General features: G+C 34.2%; 1 protein-coding gene across 1 annotated transcript in view; it reads left to right on the top strand.

Annotated features, from left to right (window-relative positions):
* LOC115218254 (cadherin-related tumor suppressor-like) overlaps positions 1–19,184 on the top strand; it is a 339,745-nt gene that overhangs the window by 314,844 nt on the left and 5,717 nt on the right. Inside the window, 8 exon segments of the mRNA XM_029788002.2 lie at positions 4,522–5,294; positions 7,655–7,746; positions 8,723–9,538; positions 9,541–10,086; positions 10,623–12,361; positions 14,194–14,291; positions 14,891–15,195; positions 18,129–18,340. Of these exon segments, the coding sequence (XP_029643862.2) occupies positions 4,522–5,294; positions 7,655–7,746; positions 8,723–9,538; positions 9,541–10,086; positions 10,623–12,361; positions 14,194–14,291; positions 14,891–15,195; positions 18,129–18,340 (4,581 nt within the window).

Genomic DNA, 19,184 nt, shown 5'->3' with positions numbered 1-19,184 from the left:
AAAGTAGCAAACGAGTAAATAGATTATAAGATGTTGATGACAAGAAATTCAGAAAAAAATTAAAATTTTAAAAAATGCCTTGGATTAATTTCTAATTCACATCTATCATTTTTTATTTTTTAAGTAAGATGGACCTTGAACATTTGCACATTATTTTTAGAACAAGATACTCTTTATTATTATTATTATTATTATGGTTTCAAATTTTGGCAGAAGGCCAACAATTTCAGAAGCAGAGCAAGTTGATTTCATCAACCTCAATATTCTACTGGTGACTATTTTGTCGACCCCAAAAGGATGAAAGGCAAAGACATCCTCAGTAGAATTTGAGCTCAGAACATAAAGACAGACAAGATGCCGCCAAGCATTTTGCCCAGCATGCTATACCTAATAATAATAATAATAATAATATTTTCTGTTATAGGCTCAAGGCTTGAAGTTTGGAGGAAGGGATTAAGTCAATTGCATCGACTCCAGTGCATAACTAGTACTAATTTTATTGACCCCGAAAAGATGAAAGGCAAAGTTGACCTTGGTGGAATTTGAACTCAGAATGTAACTGTAGACGAAATACCACTAAGCATTTTGCCCTGCATGCTAACGATTCTGCCAGCTCGCCACCTTAATAATAATAATAATGATAATAATAATAATAATAATAAAATAATGGTTTCACATTTTGACACAAGGCTAGCAATCAGCTAGTACTATTTTCTCAACCCACAAAAGGATGAAAGGCAAAGTTGGCTATGTCAGGATTTGAACTCAGAATGCAAAGAGCTGGAGGCAATGCTGCTAAGCATTTTGTCCAGCACAAAATTCTGCTAGCTCGCCAGTTTAATAATTTTACAAAATAATAATAATAATAATCTAGGTTTTGAAAAAAAATTAAAATCTATTTTCTACCAGATTAGTACAAGCAGAGTTACGCACCTTGTTGAAGATTGCAGCTAAATAAAGTCTGATCATATTATCAGTAAAACAATATCTTAAACTTTCTAACTATTTTCTCTCTTGACTGTCATTGGCATCTATCTATAATAATGATTATATATGATCTTGGCTGTGTCATTAAGATGTTTGCTTCTGAATCACATGGCTTCAGGTTCAACTCCACTGCATGATACCTTCAAGGTGGTTGCTCAGCATATGTATATATATATATATATATATATATATATATATAATATATATATATATATATATATAATATATATATATATATATATATGGATGTTGTATATATATATTTATGTGTGTATACATTATACAGGGTGGCCCAAAAGTAGGTTTACAGTTATTCAACTATCTCTTTTGCATTCATATATTAACAGTTTAGATCTTAATTATAAAAAAATATGAAACCATTATTCTATGCTAATTTAGTTAATTGTAAGATAGAAATTTAAATGTAATAAAATGATTTAAAAGAAATTTAAAGTGCCTACGTGATAACTGTAAAACTACTTTTGGGCCTCCCTGTATGTGTATATAATACACACACACTGTAGGATACCCATATATGAAAGGTTCTTTAAATGAACTAATTGAATAACCAATGTATTTTCTAAAGAAAATTAAACTCATAACGATCTAAAATTTGAATAACAAACCACGTGAACAATTCATGCATATAAGTGGCTGGGAGAGCGTGTACAGACAGTTTGTTTATGTTCACATTTCATGCAACTTGCAAATTTTCGTATTTTATATAGAAAAATATTAATATTTCTCATATTTTGGGGGATGAACAGAAGCAAGACAAGACACACACATACATATTTATGGGTGGGCAAATAAAACATTATTTCATGCTTTTTATGTGGAGTCTGGGTGTGGCTTGGAACAGATTAATCCTATTTATATGCATTTCAATTAATCATGTGAGATACAATTTGGTTAATGAACAAGGCTCTGGAACAGATTATGTTCATATATAGAAATCCCACTCTGTGTGTGTGTGTGTGTGAGAGAGAGATAAGAAGCTTGCTTTCCAACTGCATGGTTCTAGGTCAGTCCCACTGTGTGGCACCCTGGGTAAGTGTCTTCTACTATAGCCTTGGGCTAACCAAAGCCCTGTGGGTGAATCTGATAGACAGAAACTGAAAGAAGCCCATCGTATATATACACACACACACCACTTAAGTACTGGGGTTGATGTAATTGGTTAACCTCCTTCCTCCAGCATTTCAGGTCTTGTGCCTATAGTAGAAAGGGTTATTCTTAATTATGGCCTAGTGGTTAGGGTGTTGCACTCATAATTTGCAAGATCGTGGTTTCAATTCTTAGACTGGGCGATGTGTTATGAACTTGAGCAAAACATTTCATCTCACATTGCTCTGCAATCACTTCAACACCTGATGTGTGGTACACCGTGCCCTTGTTCAGACAACATTGGTTTGATTATTGAGAGTGCATCACAAACATTTGATCACTATAAACAAATCATTTAGGCAAGTCATTCGGCAATACCTGTTTGCTCATATGTCATCTTCAATAGGAGAGTCCATCAATTACATCTTACTTTAGTTAACAGGACTAGTGACTTGAAGTTTGGTGACAAGTCTCTTCAAATCTCAAGAATCTTTCTAAAAATTCTTGCAGAATACAGGTTGGCTCTTTCTTGCAGGTTGACTATGCATGACTCGATTCCAGCATCAGTCAGCTCTTAGATAGCAATTTGGCTGTTGTTTCAAGTGCACTAGTTACCACAGGAATTCTTGTCATTTTCATTTTCTACATTCTCTTCATCTCTCTAGCTACATCTTGGATACTTCTCTATTTTCCTCAGTTTCTTTGGTATCTACTCTTGCCGTATGGTTTAACGTAAATCTATAATCTTATATCGTTTGGTATATTTTTGTCCTGTGTAATTATATCAGGTCGCCTTGTTTTAATAGTATGGTCAGTTTTTATGGGTAAATTCCATAAAATCTTGCAATTATTATTCTCCATTGCTGCCTTTAACTCGTGTACATAACGCTTTCTTGTTACTTTCAATTTATGCATTTGGTTAACATTGCCATGTACTACTACTACTTGTAGTAGTAGTAGATCTATTTAGTATTGGAAAGAAATTATTAGACATTTCCGATTCCCACTGGGAATGTTTCACAGTAAATAAGAGAAAAGCCACTGACAGGGGAAACAACTTTTCTGATATTTGAGCTGTTGCCATAAGTTTATTGTGAACTTTAACATTTCGTATTGTTTTTGTCAAACTACTTCCTACATTCCAAGCTAAACTGTGGTAAATATATCCAAGCATAAATTGCTGGGAATTGGAAAATATTTTGCTCTTGTGATTTTGCAAAATATAGTTGGATCTCATTTTCTACTAATTGTACTGGTATATGTTATCAGTAGTCCATAGATCTAGTTTTGTTGAATCTATTACCGTATTTTCCAGCATGCAAGTTGAACTTGTCAGACCGATACTGGGTTCAGTCCCACTGCATGGCACTTTGGGCAAGTGTCTTCTACTATAAGCCGCAGGCCAACCAAAAGCTTTGTGAGTGGATTTGGTAGACAGAAACAGAAAGAAACCCATCATGTGTGTGCGTTTGTCCTCCACCACTGCTTGGCAACCTATGGTGGTGTGTTTAGGCTCTGTAACTTAACAGCTCAGCAAAAGAGACCGATAGAATAAGTACCAGTACTTATAAAAAAAAAAAAGTTACGTGCTGGTGTTGATTCATTTGACTAACATTCTCGAAGGCAGAGCCCCAGCATGGCAACAGTCTAATGAATAAAACGAAAGATAAAAACATATAAGAATATCTGAAACAAGATCATACTTTTGTTGTATTGAGATATAATTACTTTTACTTCTGTTATTTGTTTCAGCCATTAGACTATAGCCATGCTGGAGCACCGACTTGTAGGGTTTAGTCGAAAATATTTGCCTGGCCCCTGTGCCAGTGGCACATAAAAAGCACCATCCGATCCTGGCCGTTTGCCAGCCTCGTCTGGCACGTAAAAAGCGCCCACTACACTCACGGTGTGGTTGGCATTAGGAAGGGCATCCAGCCGTAGAAACATTGCCAGATCAGACTGGGCCTGGTGCAGCCTTCTGGCTTCCCAGACCCCAGTTGAACCGTCCAACCCATGCCAGCATGGAAAGCAGACGCTAAACGATGATGATGATGATGATTGTTCTCAGTACTTTTTTTTAAGTCTGGTACTTATTTCATCTGTTTGTTTTTTTTGTTGTTTGTTTTTTTTGTTGTTTGTTTTTTTGTGGAATCACTATGATATGAATAAAAAAACGCTCGCTTGGCATGGATCAGTGCAGGGCTATTGTAGAAGATACTTTCCCAAAGTACTACACAGTGGGACTGAACCCAAAATCATATGATTGTGAAGTGAACTTCTAAACCACACAGAATATCTGCAACATTTTAGCAATTGTTTTCAAATTCTTTAAAAAAATTTTAAAAAGTAAAATCAGTAATTTATGTCATTCTATCTTTCAGTTTATTTCCTAATAATTTGATTAATAATTTTTTTCTTTTTCTGCAGAGTGCCTCTAATAGAAAAACTGGAACTACAACCGTTGATATTTCTATTCTTGATGTTGATGATAACCCACCCCGATTCACACGTCTGTTTACAGCCAGCATCCCCGAGAATGCCGAAATTGGTTCTTTTATTTTGCAACTGTCCACTGAAGACCAAGATGTTGGTGAAAATGCAGAAGTTACTTATGCACTTTTAGAAAATTCTGGTAACAAATTCTCTTTAGATCCTCTCAGTGGCAACATATCTGTGAGAGCATCTTTGGATGTTGAGAAGAAGGAGTATCACAAATTGAAAGTGGCAGCTCGAGCCAGCTCTCACGAAACGAGTACTTACGTCACCATAAAAGTCACGGATATCAATGACAACCAACCTCGGTTCACAATGCCAAAGTTTATGTTTGAAATATCCGAACTACAAGTTCCTCCGATACATGTGGGTAAAGTTGTAGCGAAGGACCACGACAGAACTTCACCAAATAATATATTTTATTATTCGCTAAAAATGCCATCGTCATTGTTTAATATCACCGATAAAACTGGTGAAATATTCACAATTCAACAGCTGCATTATGATAACACCAGTCTTTATAATCACCATGAATTAACAGTTGTAGCCACTGACCTCGGTGTCCCATCACGTTCTTCTGAAAGTCTAGTCGTCATCAATGTAATTGACGACAACGATAATCCACCACAGTTTGAAAAAACTTACTATTTCTCTGCTGTTCCATACAATTTGACAGTAGGTGATCCAATCATCAAGGTGGTTGCAAGGTAATGCACTTTTCGTTTCATTAACTTTCTCTCCATGCAACTAACATGTTTAATTCTTTTGATACCTATTTCTTTATTACCCACAAGGGGCTAAACATAGAGGGGACAAACAAGGACAGACATAGGTATTAAGACGATTACATCGACCCCAGTGTGTAACTGGTACTTAATTTATTGACCCCGAAAGGATGAAAGGCAAAGTCAACCTTGGCGGAATTTGAACTCACAACGTAACGGCAGACAAAATACCGCTAAGCATTTCGCCCGACGCGCTAATGTTTCTGCCAGCTCACCGCCTTTGTTCTTTTGATACCAACCCACCTGAGACCACTTGGTTCCATGATATGAATTTCCCATTTTAAAGTGGTCAAAATTAAAACCGCCCACGAAAATTTCATATTAATTAATGCTCCAAACATCAGTTTAATAATGAAAAAGATATTTCTTGAAATTCTTCATTTTTTCCCAAACTGATGGAAGCAAAGACGGTGTTTTCCAACAGAAATCATCATCATTTAACATCTGCTTTCCATGCTAGCATGGGTTGGACGATTTGACTGAGGACTGGCAAACCAGATGCTTGCACCAGGCTCCAGTCTGATCTGGCAGAGTTTCTACAGCTGGATGCCCTTCCTAACACCAACCACTCCAAAAGTGTAGTGGGTGCTTTTACAAGAGTGTAGTGGGTGCTTTTACGTTCCACTGGCACAAGGGCCAGTCAGGTGGTACTGGTAACAGCCACACTCAAATGGTATTTTTACATGCCACCTACACAAGAGCCAGTCCAGCGCTCTGGCAACGATCTCACTCGAATGTTTTTTCACATGCCACCGGCACAAATGCCAGTAATCTAAATTAAAGCCTTATGTCAAAATTTCATATTTATTCATTTTCCAAAGACCAGTTTAACCCTTTCAATACCAACCCGGCCGAAACCACCTCTGGCTCTGTAGTACATATGTCTTGTTTTCTTAAGTTTTGAATTAAATTCTTTCACCAAATCTTAGTTACAATTTATGTTCCTAACACTAGCTTAATGATAACCAATTTTTTTTTACTAAATTCTTAGTTATATTTAAAATTAATTGAAAGAAACACAGAGCATCTCAACAGAAACAGGGTAACAAAAGGGTTAAAATTGATAAAAAAATAAACGACAACGAATGATTTCATTAAATTCGTCATTATTTCCAAAATCCATTGACCCCCATGTATTATTAACTATTTGAAATGCATTGCAAATTAAAAAAACTTTTATTTTTATTTCCCTATATCTCTGTATTTGTGTTATAAATGTAAACTACCAACATGTTTCAGTGGATTTAAGAAATTATAACTTTGGAATATAATCAAAATAAGAAGCTTCTTTTTTTATATAATTAATCAGTATTATATCAAATGTAAGAAACATTTGTTTCTTACATATGATCATAATAGAAGATAAAACAACATGTTTTGTATCATAAAACAAGAGGCTATCTCAATCAGGCTGATATTAGAAAGTGTTAACCTCTAATTCCACATGGTATGCCTTTCACTTTCCAGTAGCATACTGTAATTCATTGTCAAAATTAGACCATATTCAGTGCACTAAATTTGATCAACTGTAAAATGCATGGTTCAAGTCCTACAGGCTGCTTTCCACATTTTTGTCATCCACGTTTTATGACTGGCTTTGTCTTCCACCTTCCAGCAGCATTCTGTGATATGTTCTCCTTAATTAGACCATATCCAGTCTGCTGAATTTGGTGAGCCAACCAGAGCCATGTTTACATTATATAATGAATATATATAATTAACCAATAATGAATCCTAAATGCTCATGGCTACAACACTAATTAAATAATAGTCACTTCTGTAGTGATCCACATTAAATGTCCAATCTGCTATCTTTGTGTCAGGAATTCTATGCTTGAATGATAATAATTCGTTGGTGACTTATAGAGGCATACCTTCAAGATCTCCAATCAATCATTCAGTTTAAAATTGATAAAAAATAAACAACAACGAATGATTTCATTAAATTCTTCTTTATTTCCAAAATTTATTGACCTCATGTATTATTAACTATTTGAAATGCATTGCAAATTAAAAGACTAAATGATTCCGGTGGACTAAATGATTCTGGTGGTTCAATATTCTGGTACACTTGTGCTCTTGTGGAAGTTCCTGGCAACGATTTACATCATGTACTTTTATAGTTATGAGCCCTAACTGAATGATCTCAACCTAATTTCTAAGTTACAGAATCTTAACAGAAATCGTTTTAAATGTACCTAATTAATAACAAGTCTTCAGTATGTCACCTCCTGGCTAACAGAAAAGTGTCTACTACATTTATAATATTAAACTCTTTTCAGAGATGACAAAGATTATGGAATGAATGCTCAGGTGGAATATATTGTTGTGGAAGGCAACGGAACCAACTATTTCTATGTGAAGAAATCGGATGGTATGATTTTACATTTATTCTTTACTCAAAGGTAACAAATGGTCTAAATGAGCATCCAAAATGGAATTTTTTTTTTTTTTTTTCAATATTTCAAAAATTTTTGATGAGGAAGGAACATTGTCGTAGAAGAGTTGTGAAAGTGATTTGTACTATAGAGTTAAGGAAAACTCGATTTAAGAGTGAGCTATAGTTAGGATGTAATGAATGCTGGGTTTTAAGAGAGCTAATGTGATATTTAATTAATATAGATTGATTAAAAGAAATCATCATTATCATCATTTGACATCCGCTTTTCCATGCTTGCATAGGCCAAATGGAATTTGTTGAAGGCAAGTTTTCTATGAGCAGATCCCTTCCTGCCACCAAACCTCACCTGTTCCCAAGCTTTGTAATATTTTATGCCAGTGATGCTCATTTACAACCATCAGGTGATGTCTAGGTCAGGGTATACACAAACACACAGAGAGGCTTCTTTCAGTTTCCATCCACCAACTCCACTCACAAGGTTTAGGTTTGCCTGAGATTATTGTGAAGATACTTGCCCATGGTGCTGCAGAGTGGGACTGAATGTGAAACTGAGTCATTGTGAAATGAACTTCTTAAAATGGCATATATATCAAAATATTTGTTCCAATTTAACCCTTTTAAAATGGTTGGCGTAAATATACGCCAAATGTTATCTCACACTGAGTACTGACCTCAGTTGGCACAATTACCGTTGTTATGTGCTGGCAACCAAATGAACCACCACTGTAAATTGGTTAAAATGGTTGATGTAAGTATACACCAAACCTTAGTCATATGCTAATTGCTGATCTCAGCCAAAATGATTCCTGTCAATACAACCTAGTTGCTTGATATATAATAAAAAAGATCATTGTCATGGGGTAAAATTGCATCTAACATAATTACATCTTTACATCATATTTTAAAAGTAGATCTTATTTAATTAATTTCATTCGTGTTATCTTTATAGGGTCTGTGCATCTTTCTGCTAGCCTCAGTCAAAGTATGGATAAAGAGTTTCAGCTAAAAGTGCAGGCAGTTGATAAAGGACGTCCACCACAGTCGTCAGACATAGCAACCATACACTTGAAAGTAACAGACATCAACAAATACCCTCCTTTATTCTTGAGAATTGTTTTTGAGAAACAAATTCCAGAGAACTTTACAGTAAATGGCATTTTTGATACAGTTCAAGCTATAGATCATGATCACGGACCAAACCAAGAAGTCAGTTATTATATAACCGGTGGTGACCCTCAGAATTTGTTTGCAATTAATGAAAAATATGGAAACCTATCAGTGAATAAACCTCTCGATTATGATACATCATCTGTACATCGACTGAATATTACTGCAAGAGACCACGGCTTATATTACAAAGAAACTTCCATCATATTTACCATCTTTGTCACAGATGTTAATGATAACCCTCCACTCTTCGATAAAGATGTTTATGATGTTTATATCCGGGAAAATTCTCCCATTGGTGCATCAGTCTTCAAACTATCAGCCACTGATGCAGATTCTGGTAGCTATGCCATCATTGAATATCAAATTGTCGGAGATAACCAAGCCCAATCTAAGTTCATGATTGATCACAAAGCTAAAACCATAAATTCAACTTCATCCCTTGACTATGAATCTAAAGAAAACTATTCGCTTCATATTCTTGCTAAGAACCCTGGAACCAATTTGCAAAGTGTTACTGTTGTTAATGTCCATCTCGTTAGTGTCAATGAATACAACCCAATATTCATACAAAATGAATATAATTTCAGTATCAGTGAGTCAGTTCAAAAGGGACATCTGTTGGTGCTGTCCTCGCTACGGATAGAGATGCAGGACCAGATGGAATCGTCTATTACTTTTTGATGGATTCAAGTAATTTAAAAGGTTTTAAAATAAACCCTCTCTCCGGAGTTATCACAGTGTCTGGGAAACCTGACTATGAGTCCCAATCTCATATTACTTTGGATGTTATGGCTAAAAACTGGGGAAGTGTAAAAGGCAACGATACTGTTCAGTGCATAGTACATATTACTATAACTGATGCTAATGATGCACCTGTATTTCTTCATCCACTTTATACTAAAGACCTTAAGGAGGACATTCAGCCTGGCACATTTGTAATTAAGGTAAAAGCTTTTGACAATGACCTACATCGCAAAGATCACCAATTCAATTACACAATTCTATCAGGAAATCTTCATAATGCCTTCTATATTGATTCAACATCAGGCCAAATCTCCGTTTCATCCGAACTTGATCGGGAATCAGTGGCTTTGTACCAGCTAAAAGTGGGTGCCATTGATAAAGGGATACCACCTCAGACAGGTAACTTCTTTTCAAATTTATTTTCTATTTAAATCTTGTAGATTGTTATATGTATACATCTTTTGAAATATTTCATATCAATGAAGAGAATAGTAGTTTTAAAATTTTGTACTAAAATTTCGCATTCTTTTTATCAGTTTATTTACTTATATGTATTTTTTAATAATATATTATTATAAATATTAGGAAATCAAAATCAAAACTCCTAAGAAAGACATACATGTGTGAAAAATAATTGTTGTATTAAAAATATATAAATAGATAAATATAAATATGTATAAAAATATGTATACGTATAAATATATAATGTATATGACAGTTTAAAAGTTTTGAATTAATTATTTAAAGCATCTTACGATCGTTTCACAGAAGAGTTGTCCCTATAATGAAATCCTTCTGCTCTTCAGAGATATAAAATTTGAATTCTGTATAACATATCGAATGATAGTTTTGTTTTTTTTTAAATTTGAAGTAAAACTATAAAATGGCATTTGTTTAAAAGTTTATTTACCTTTATAATTTCATTTCTCTTGTAGGAACAACAACTATAAAGATTCGCATTCTTGATGTGAATGACTGCTCCCCAACTTTCTCTAACGGTTCATTGGCAGCTTTTGTCAAAGAGAATGCAGCCATTGGAACCAGTGTGATATCATTAGCAGATTTCACTGAAGATTGTGACCTCCCGCCAAACACTGACCCTTACTATTTCTTCCAAGATGATAAAAATTCAAAGTCATATGTTAAAATATCCAAAACAGGTTTGGTTACAACAAACACAGCTTTAGATCGTGAAAAAATTTCCAGATTCTCTGTAAGTGTCACTGTGACAGATAATGGTAAACCAACAATGACGTCAAGTTTGTCTTTTACTGTTCTAGTACAAGATGTCAATGACAGTCCTTCGAGGCAAAGGAAACTCAATATTCAGTTAAGTTTATTCCAAAACCAGTCACCAACTCAATTTGTTGGGGATGTGAAGCCTTTAGACAATGATATAACTGGAGATTATTCGTGTCGTATTCTTCAAATGAGTGCTGAGATCTTCAAAATTACTGAACACTGTTACTTAGAAGTTCTCCGTGAACCTGTATCTAGTGACCATTGGCTTACCATCAGTGGGCATGATGGTATTCACTCAGAAGTTGTCTACAATATTACAGTTAATTTTGCTTTTCTTACTAATGAAACACTAAAGGATTCTTTGACTGTGAAGTTAGTAAACTTGACTGAAAAAAGGTTTCTTACAAAGCTCTATTCCAAGTTTTTGAAGAATTTAAATAATAATCTGGAATCTGATTGGGAAAGTAAAATCTTTAGCATTAAGCAAACTGGTAACGATCTTGATGTTTTTATAATGACTTTAGACAGAAATGGAAAACCCATCTCAAAACAGTTGCTACAAGAAATGATTGCAGCAAACAAGAATGAATTACAGCAGGGTTTAGCAACCAATATAATTTTGGGTTATTCACTATGTGCAGTTAACCCCTGCTACAATGGTGGTTCATGTGTTGATCAATTAGTGGTCAGTAGTAACTGGAATATTATAGCTACCAACAGACAAATTATGAGTGGACCAAACATAACTGACTTTATCTGCAAATGTTCTGTGGGTTATACAGGAACACTTTGTCAGATCCAAGAAACCCAATGTGGAGATGTCTATTGCCACAATGGTGGTGCATGTGTTATCTCATCCTACAGTAAATCTTACTGCCAGTGTTTGTCCGGCTGGACTGGTCCAACTTGTACTAAAGATATCAATGAATGCAAACAAAACCCTTGCCAACATGGTACTTGTGAAAATACAGATGGTTCTTTCAAGTGTGTCTGCCAGAAAGGATTCTTAGGAATATACTGTGAGACAGGAATTAATTACTGTCAACCGAACCCATGTCAGAATGAAGGTGTCTGTAAAAATAACCGTGACGGATTTATCTGCCAATGTCCTTACAATAAATGGGGACAATCTTGTTCAAAGTCAGCTTACAGGTTTGAAGAATTATCATTTCTGGAATTTCCAACTATCGCCGAGAATTACAACAATATTACTGTACACCTTGCTACAAAAATGTCTAATGCACTACTACTTTACAACCCAGTCAATCCCTCCCTCAGTCAAACAGTAGAGAGTTTCATAGCTTTGGAAATTATCAATGGACAGGTTCGACTGTCTATCTCTACTGGAAGTGCGTCTGTTCTCAATCTCTATATTCCATATACAATTAACGATGGCAATTGGTATAAAGTAGAAGTGTTGAGAATTCGCAGAGTAAGTTATTTTCATTTTATTCCATTTATCTCTCTGTTATAATATTTTAATTAAAATGTCTCAAATCATTTTATCACCATCATTTCAATACCCACTTCACATACTTGCATGGAGTAGACAGAGTTTATTGAAATAGATTTTCTACATCCAGATGCCCTCCTTGTCATCAGCTCTTACCTATATATTTCCAAGTTTGGTAATATTTTCACATGGCCAGACAAGTTGTTGCAGAATTATTGGAAATGAATGATGCTGCTTGTATGACAGTGATTCTCACTTACAGCAAGCGTGTAATGACAAGACAAGCACATACACTTCTCTTTCTATGCCACATCACTCATGGACATCGACTCCAACTCGAGACCACAGTGTGTCTTTCATCCAAGTTTCCATGGCCATGATCTGGGACCACTTGCACAATTTGCCAGCCCATGCACAGGATGCTTTTACAAGACACCATTCATGTGGATGAGCTCATCTGTCCTTTGACAGGCCTTATTTTTAGTCATGCAAAGTGTTCACAATGCTTCTCACTGCCCAACAAATTCCACTTGCTCAAGATGCTATTCATTGTGATTGAACCCAAAACTATGTGGTTGTGAAACAAAATAATTAGAATTTAGCAACATTTACGTCATATTTGTATTTAGATTTCTTTTTAAATTGATTATAGAAATGTAATTTTTTTTTATCCTTTTCTTTTTGGATTCAGATGTAACCATATCTTTGTGTGTATAGGTCAACAAGACACCTAGTCTTCCATGCTCTCCATGAGACTATTCGCTTTCTGAATCATGAACATTATCACCATCATCGTACATTTTGACAATTCTATTTTATTGATGAACTGAGATTTCCTTAGCAAGCATCATTGCAAAACAGCTTGGGTAGCTGAAATCCAAAACAGCTAAGATTGATAGGATTCAAAACAGTGAGGGTAGCTAAAATACAAAACAACTATAAGAAAGTATAAAGTACCAGTACATTTATGATTTGTTGAGAATATTCATAGAATTTAGTATTATGGGAATGAAAATGATTATTCCTAATATATTAAAACGTACAATTCATTTCATGTTTACATTTTAATACCATTTGTTTTAAATATAAAGGGAGATTTTATTATTTTTATTATTAACATCTTTTTGCTCAAACTGCTGTGATTGTTATTTCTGTAAGACTAAGTACAATGGCTAATTGCGGTCAGTATGTGGGCATGAGCTAAATTATCCATTACTTCTTTGAAAATTTTTTTAAATTGTTATATTTCCAATGTTCTAAAACTCCTATAGCTTCCATATGAGGCTAATCCAAGTATCAATTAAGTCATTAAAGTTTAGAAAATAGTATTTCATGGAATTCTGCTTTATAAGGTCGAACATGCTTTTTATTAATAGTATAAATTTTTACAAATTATAGACTGTTCCTTTTTATATAAAAAGAGATGTTACCTGACTAGTTTCTTTGGTATATACCTGTTGATGAAAATACTTATGCAATTTGTTGTAAAACATACATTTTGTGTGTGTGTATTTTAAAACCTTCCTAATGAGACAGCTCTTATGTAACTTCTATATATTGTGATTATAATAGCAATTGCTTGTTATCACAAATTATGTCATATAACTATTATTGATAATTATGTTGTATAACTTACTGTAGTTTTTTTTAATAGTTGTATCTATAAGGTTGTTATTGAAACAGCTGTAGGAATTTTAAAAGCTGGTTCAAAATATCAATCATATTGTTTATTTTTCTATTTCTTCTACCATATAGTAGATGGTTAAATAGATATAGTAGTAAAATATATTTTGTTTTGGTTTCCATTGTAGAATGTCCATATATCAGTTCATAAATGTTCTTCAAATAACCAATGCAGTGGTTGTGATGAAAGCAAAACATGTTCAAACCAAGGAGAACTGAAATATGAGTAAGCCTATAAGTTTCCTCTTCTTGTTATATTTTGTTAAATTTTTTCTAGTCTATCTGATATCTCAGTTACAAAATCATGACATCATGACAATTGATATAAGTTCCCCATTTTTCCTCCTGTTTCTAATGCAGTCTGGATCAATATAATTAAGAGTAGTGTTTGCTTCAATAAATGTTGTTTATTTATTCTAAGAAATTTTGTTTTTATCAATACAATATTTTTATCAATAACACATTTTACATTCAATTAAGATTTGCTTTATATATATATGATAATTTGTGGTTCTTAGTCAAAGCAAAGAGCAATCAACTCTATGAATATAGTGAGGTATATAATATAGTTTAGTGTCAGCTGTACAAGCAAAATTTCTTGTGATGGCCATGACTGAGTTTCATGTAAATTTGTTGTCCTACACTCATCAGATGGGCATATTTATGGATCTAAATTTAGTTCCATACTGTGCTTATCTGATGAATGTAGGGTGTTGAATTTACATGAAACTCAGTTGTGGCCATCATTTATTAGTATAGTTATCATTAAACTATGTTATTTGCACACACATTATTGAAATATATTTCATATTTCTACCATTACAGGAATTTACAACTTCATGGTGGTAATCTATACATTGGTGGAATTCCTGCACAATATGTAATTCGAAGCAATCAAGTTCAATCACATGATTTTATTGGATGTATGCGCAGTTTTATTGTGAATGGGGTGGATATGATTCAGCTTGAACCACGAAGATCTACTGGAATAAAGAAGGAATGTCTACGAGAAAATATTGCTGGACCATGTAAAAGTAATCCCTGCAGAAATGGTGGGATTTGTCTTGATAAATGGACTACATTTAAGTGCCAATGTTCTCCAGAATACATGGGCAAAATGTGTGAAGAGAGTAAGTTTTTTCACATTTTCATTATTTTCAGATATATATATACATGCATGTATGTATGTCAAGTTTCTACCAAATCTACTCGCAAGGGATTGATCTTTTTAAATTTTGTAGTTACCTTATTGGTCTCATTTGCCAAACCACTGCTGTTGGTTTGTTTACTTCAACATGACATAGTTGTTGAGCAGCGGGAGACAAATATAAATGCAAAAACACAAACACACATACAATATATATATATATATATATATATATATATATAGGTGAACTGCAAGATGCAGGAGGAAAGAGTGACAGAAAGTTGTGGCAAAAGAGTCAGCAGAAGTTCGCTATTACCTTCTGCCGGAGCCGCTCATAAACACACACATCCACCAGTCTGAGAGTCAAACCCGCAATCCCTCAACCGCGAGTCCACTGCTCTAACCACTAGGCCATGTGTCTCCAGCAATTTATTCAAAGGCAGGAATACAACATCAGAATTAGAAAACACTGAACTGGGTCAGATGAGCTAAAACGTAAATATTGCAAAGATTATTAATGAAACTTTTAATAAGTTAATAAGCTTTGCAAAAGGCAACCAAACCCAGTATAATGTCAACTATCCAAGAGGCTGGCCATGAATTGACATTTTAAGTGTAGTGTTTTTAAAGGTTTTGATTTGTCATAAATTTGTTTTAGAATTAGTAGTTTCGTTTCTTTGGTGTGGGTTGGAACATTGGAGCTGTGTGTCTTAAACATTATGTGATTGAATATTTCGTTAAATAACTACAGTTGTTCACTCTTCCTACACGATGTAGGTCATATACAAAGAAATAAGATACTATGTAGGATTTGTTATCAGCCATTTGGTGTAAATGTGGATTTGGGAGAAGGGGTCTGTATATTTGTATATTAGGTTGTTAACTGGAGATGTGGTATAAAAATGTAATTAGAATGGGCTGATGTGTTTGTTGTTGGCGCAAAGTTTTATAATCAGGTCGTAGCTGATAGTTTAATACTGTTGGGGAAAAGTAAAGGTGAAAGATTAAGGTTCATGAATGGAATGGTAACAGAATAACAACTCTGTAGATAGATAGTTTAACAGTTTAGTCAAATATCAATATAAAGGGGTAGTACACTCCATAGAGCATTAAATGCATAGTAGGATTTTATATATATATACATATATATATGTATATATAAATATGTATGTATATATAATATGCATACATATTATATGTATATATAATATGTATATACGCACACACATTTATGTATGTATGTATAAAAATATGTATATACACACATATTTATGTATGTATACATATATATATATAAAAATATGTATGTATAAATATGTATATACACACACATTTATGTATGTATACATATATATATATACACACATATATAAATATGTTTGTATATATATGTGTATACACACATTTTGTATGTATACATATATACACACACACACACATATATATATATACTTATGTATATATATATATACTTATGTGTGTGTGTGTGTGTATATATATATATACACACACACACACACACATATGTGATCTGATCAATAAGTATCCGAACTGTTGCCATAGTAAAGAAACTAAAAGCATGCAGAGTGAAGCTGCTTGGCACAGATTGACCTTGAACTCTTACTATGCATACACACTAAGTTTTAACATTCTAGCTTTGTTTACAGCAGTGCTTGGAAGGAAGATGTGTAGCGTGTGATCATCGCATTGACCACAACAGAGAAAGTTGTCATGGCGATACCTACTCAGAGGCCTATGCAAAGTTGCAGAAAGTGTATGGAGAGGAGTGTACGAGTGGTTCAGACATTTCCAAGATGGCTGAAAAAATGTCGATATTGGACGAATGTTCTGGGGAACCTGCAATCAGCAGAACTGAGAAAAACATCATCGATGTGCATGCAGCTATGAGGGGAAATTGTCAAATCACCATCCATGAGTTATCAGAGGATGTACAGATTAGTTATGGTTCAGTTCAGTCCATTATCACTGAATATTTGGGTATGAGATATGTGTCCGCCCAGTTTGTATCAAAACTGCTTTCAGTTGGCCAAAAAGACACTCTGGTTTCAGTTGCACAGGATCTCCTTGATTGTGTCGAGAACGATGAAAGCCTTTTGAAAACTTTGTGTAGGCCTCTGAAGAGGTATCGCCAAGTTTTGGGCAAAATTTGATACAGATTCTCTGCTCAACTTTCTCTGTCATGTTCAAAGCGACGCTCACATGCTCCACACCTTCCTTCCACTCAGACACGCACACACACATACATATGTCTACTATGCACCATTTTAAACTCGTGATTTTCTGTGTGTGTGTATTTGTAAATGAGTTTGTGTCATGTCCTATAACTGTGTCTCTCAACTTTTGTAGGGTCTTCCCTGTTGCTGTCACATATTGAGATTTTAAAATTACATCAAAATTTTCCAAATTTGGTAGAAATAATTTTCCACGTTAAATCCAATTTGTTATTTATTTGTTCCAGAAAAATGTTACTGAAGTTTAAAGTTTAATCTATTTTACCTAATCAGAGAACAGGATTTGGAAGCTGGCATTTTCTACATGATAGCTGTCTATCACAAAATGAAAGTAAAATCATTAGGAGGAGGAATTTTTATTAAACAAACCAGAGCAAAGCATTACGACAACCAAAGTTGTAAAAACTTCTGAAGTTTTAATGAATAAAGTCATGTAAAATGGTCGAACAGACATGTAAATAATTTAAAAAGGAAAAAAGTCCTCAAGGAAGTTTTTTGGCAAAAAATTACACAAATCTGTTCTAAATTAAGAGGCTTATCTGTCAGGGAAGGCATTCTCAGAATAAATAAAAATTTATACAAGACATTCTATTGTAAAAATTGCCTGGCAATTTTCAGCTAGTTTTAAATAAAAGCTGACCAAAATATTTTCTTCTTTTTTCAGAATGGAAACCATTTTCATTTGGACCTGGAGCTCGTGTTGAATTTAGTAGACGAGAGACTTACTATCGTGACGAGTTTCTAAAATCAAACTCAAGATTCCGTCAAAAACGTAGTGTTCTAAAGGCTAATACAATTAGTATCAAATTCCGTATTTTAAAGAAATCTGGACTCTTATGGTATGCAGATAATAAGAAAAAGTTCATCCTTCTGATGGTAAATATCTTTTACATTTTCTCCAAAGAATAATTAAATTTTGATCCTCTAATGCTCTGGTTCTCAACCATTTTTTTTTTTTTGCTTTATCTAAGAACCTCTTTCAGTACTACTTTATTCTGGTGGACCCCAAAAGCCATTCAATGTTTAAAAATCTAGTTTTATAGATACTTACTTGATAATTCCTATTTTGTCTATCACGCATTCATTTGTATAGATTGAACAATGTGAAACATCAGAGAAAGAAACCTAGCTGTATCTTGCAGTAAATACATCTAAAGCAAAACTTTTCCATGGACCCATAAAATACTATTGTGAATCTGATTTACTATTTCGCTTGTGTGAACCCTGCAAAATCTTGTATGGAACCCAGTCGAAAACCACTGTTTTAATGAAAATCAAAAAAAAAAACCATAGTACACACACACACACACACACACACACCAATGGATACACTTAGACCAGATGTTCAGTATCCCACCCATGAGGTATCAATGCTAGATGGGTCGAAACAATTGTAGTGATCAGTAAACTTTGAATAAAATCATAATTAACTGATCTTCCTGTATTTTCTTTTACCCAACGCTAGGAACTTTTCTGCACCGCCTCATATTCAAACCTGTGTGTATGTATACAGAGAGAGACAGATTTTGTGTGTATATATATATGAAACGATAAATGTTGCCCTTATCAAGCCTAGCCAAGCTCATGGGCCTGGTTTCCCAGTTTCTGTGGCATATGTGTTCCCCCCAGCTGAACAGAACGCCAGTCCATCGCAGCGTTACTCAAGAAACAAGAAGAGAGAGTGAGAGAAAGTTGTGGCAAAAGAGTACAACAGGGGTCG

This window comes from Octopus sinensis, linkage group LG13 (genome assembly GCF_006345805.1).
Source record: "Octopus sinensis linkage group LG13, ASM634580v1, whole genome shotgun sequence".
In the NCBI taxonomy this organism is placed as follows: Eukaryota; Metazoa; Mollusca; class Cephalopoda; order Octopoda; family Octopodidae; genus Octopus; species Octopus sinensis.
Note: the sequence above shows the minus strand (reverse complement) of the source record. Positions and strands in the feature narration are given on the sequence as shown.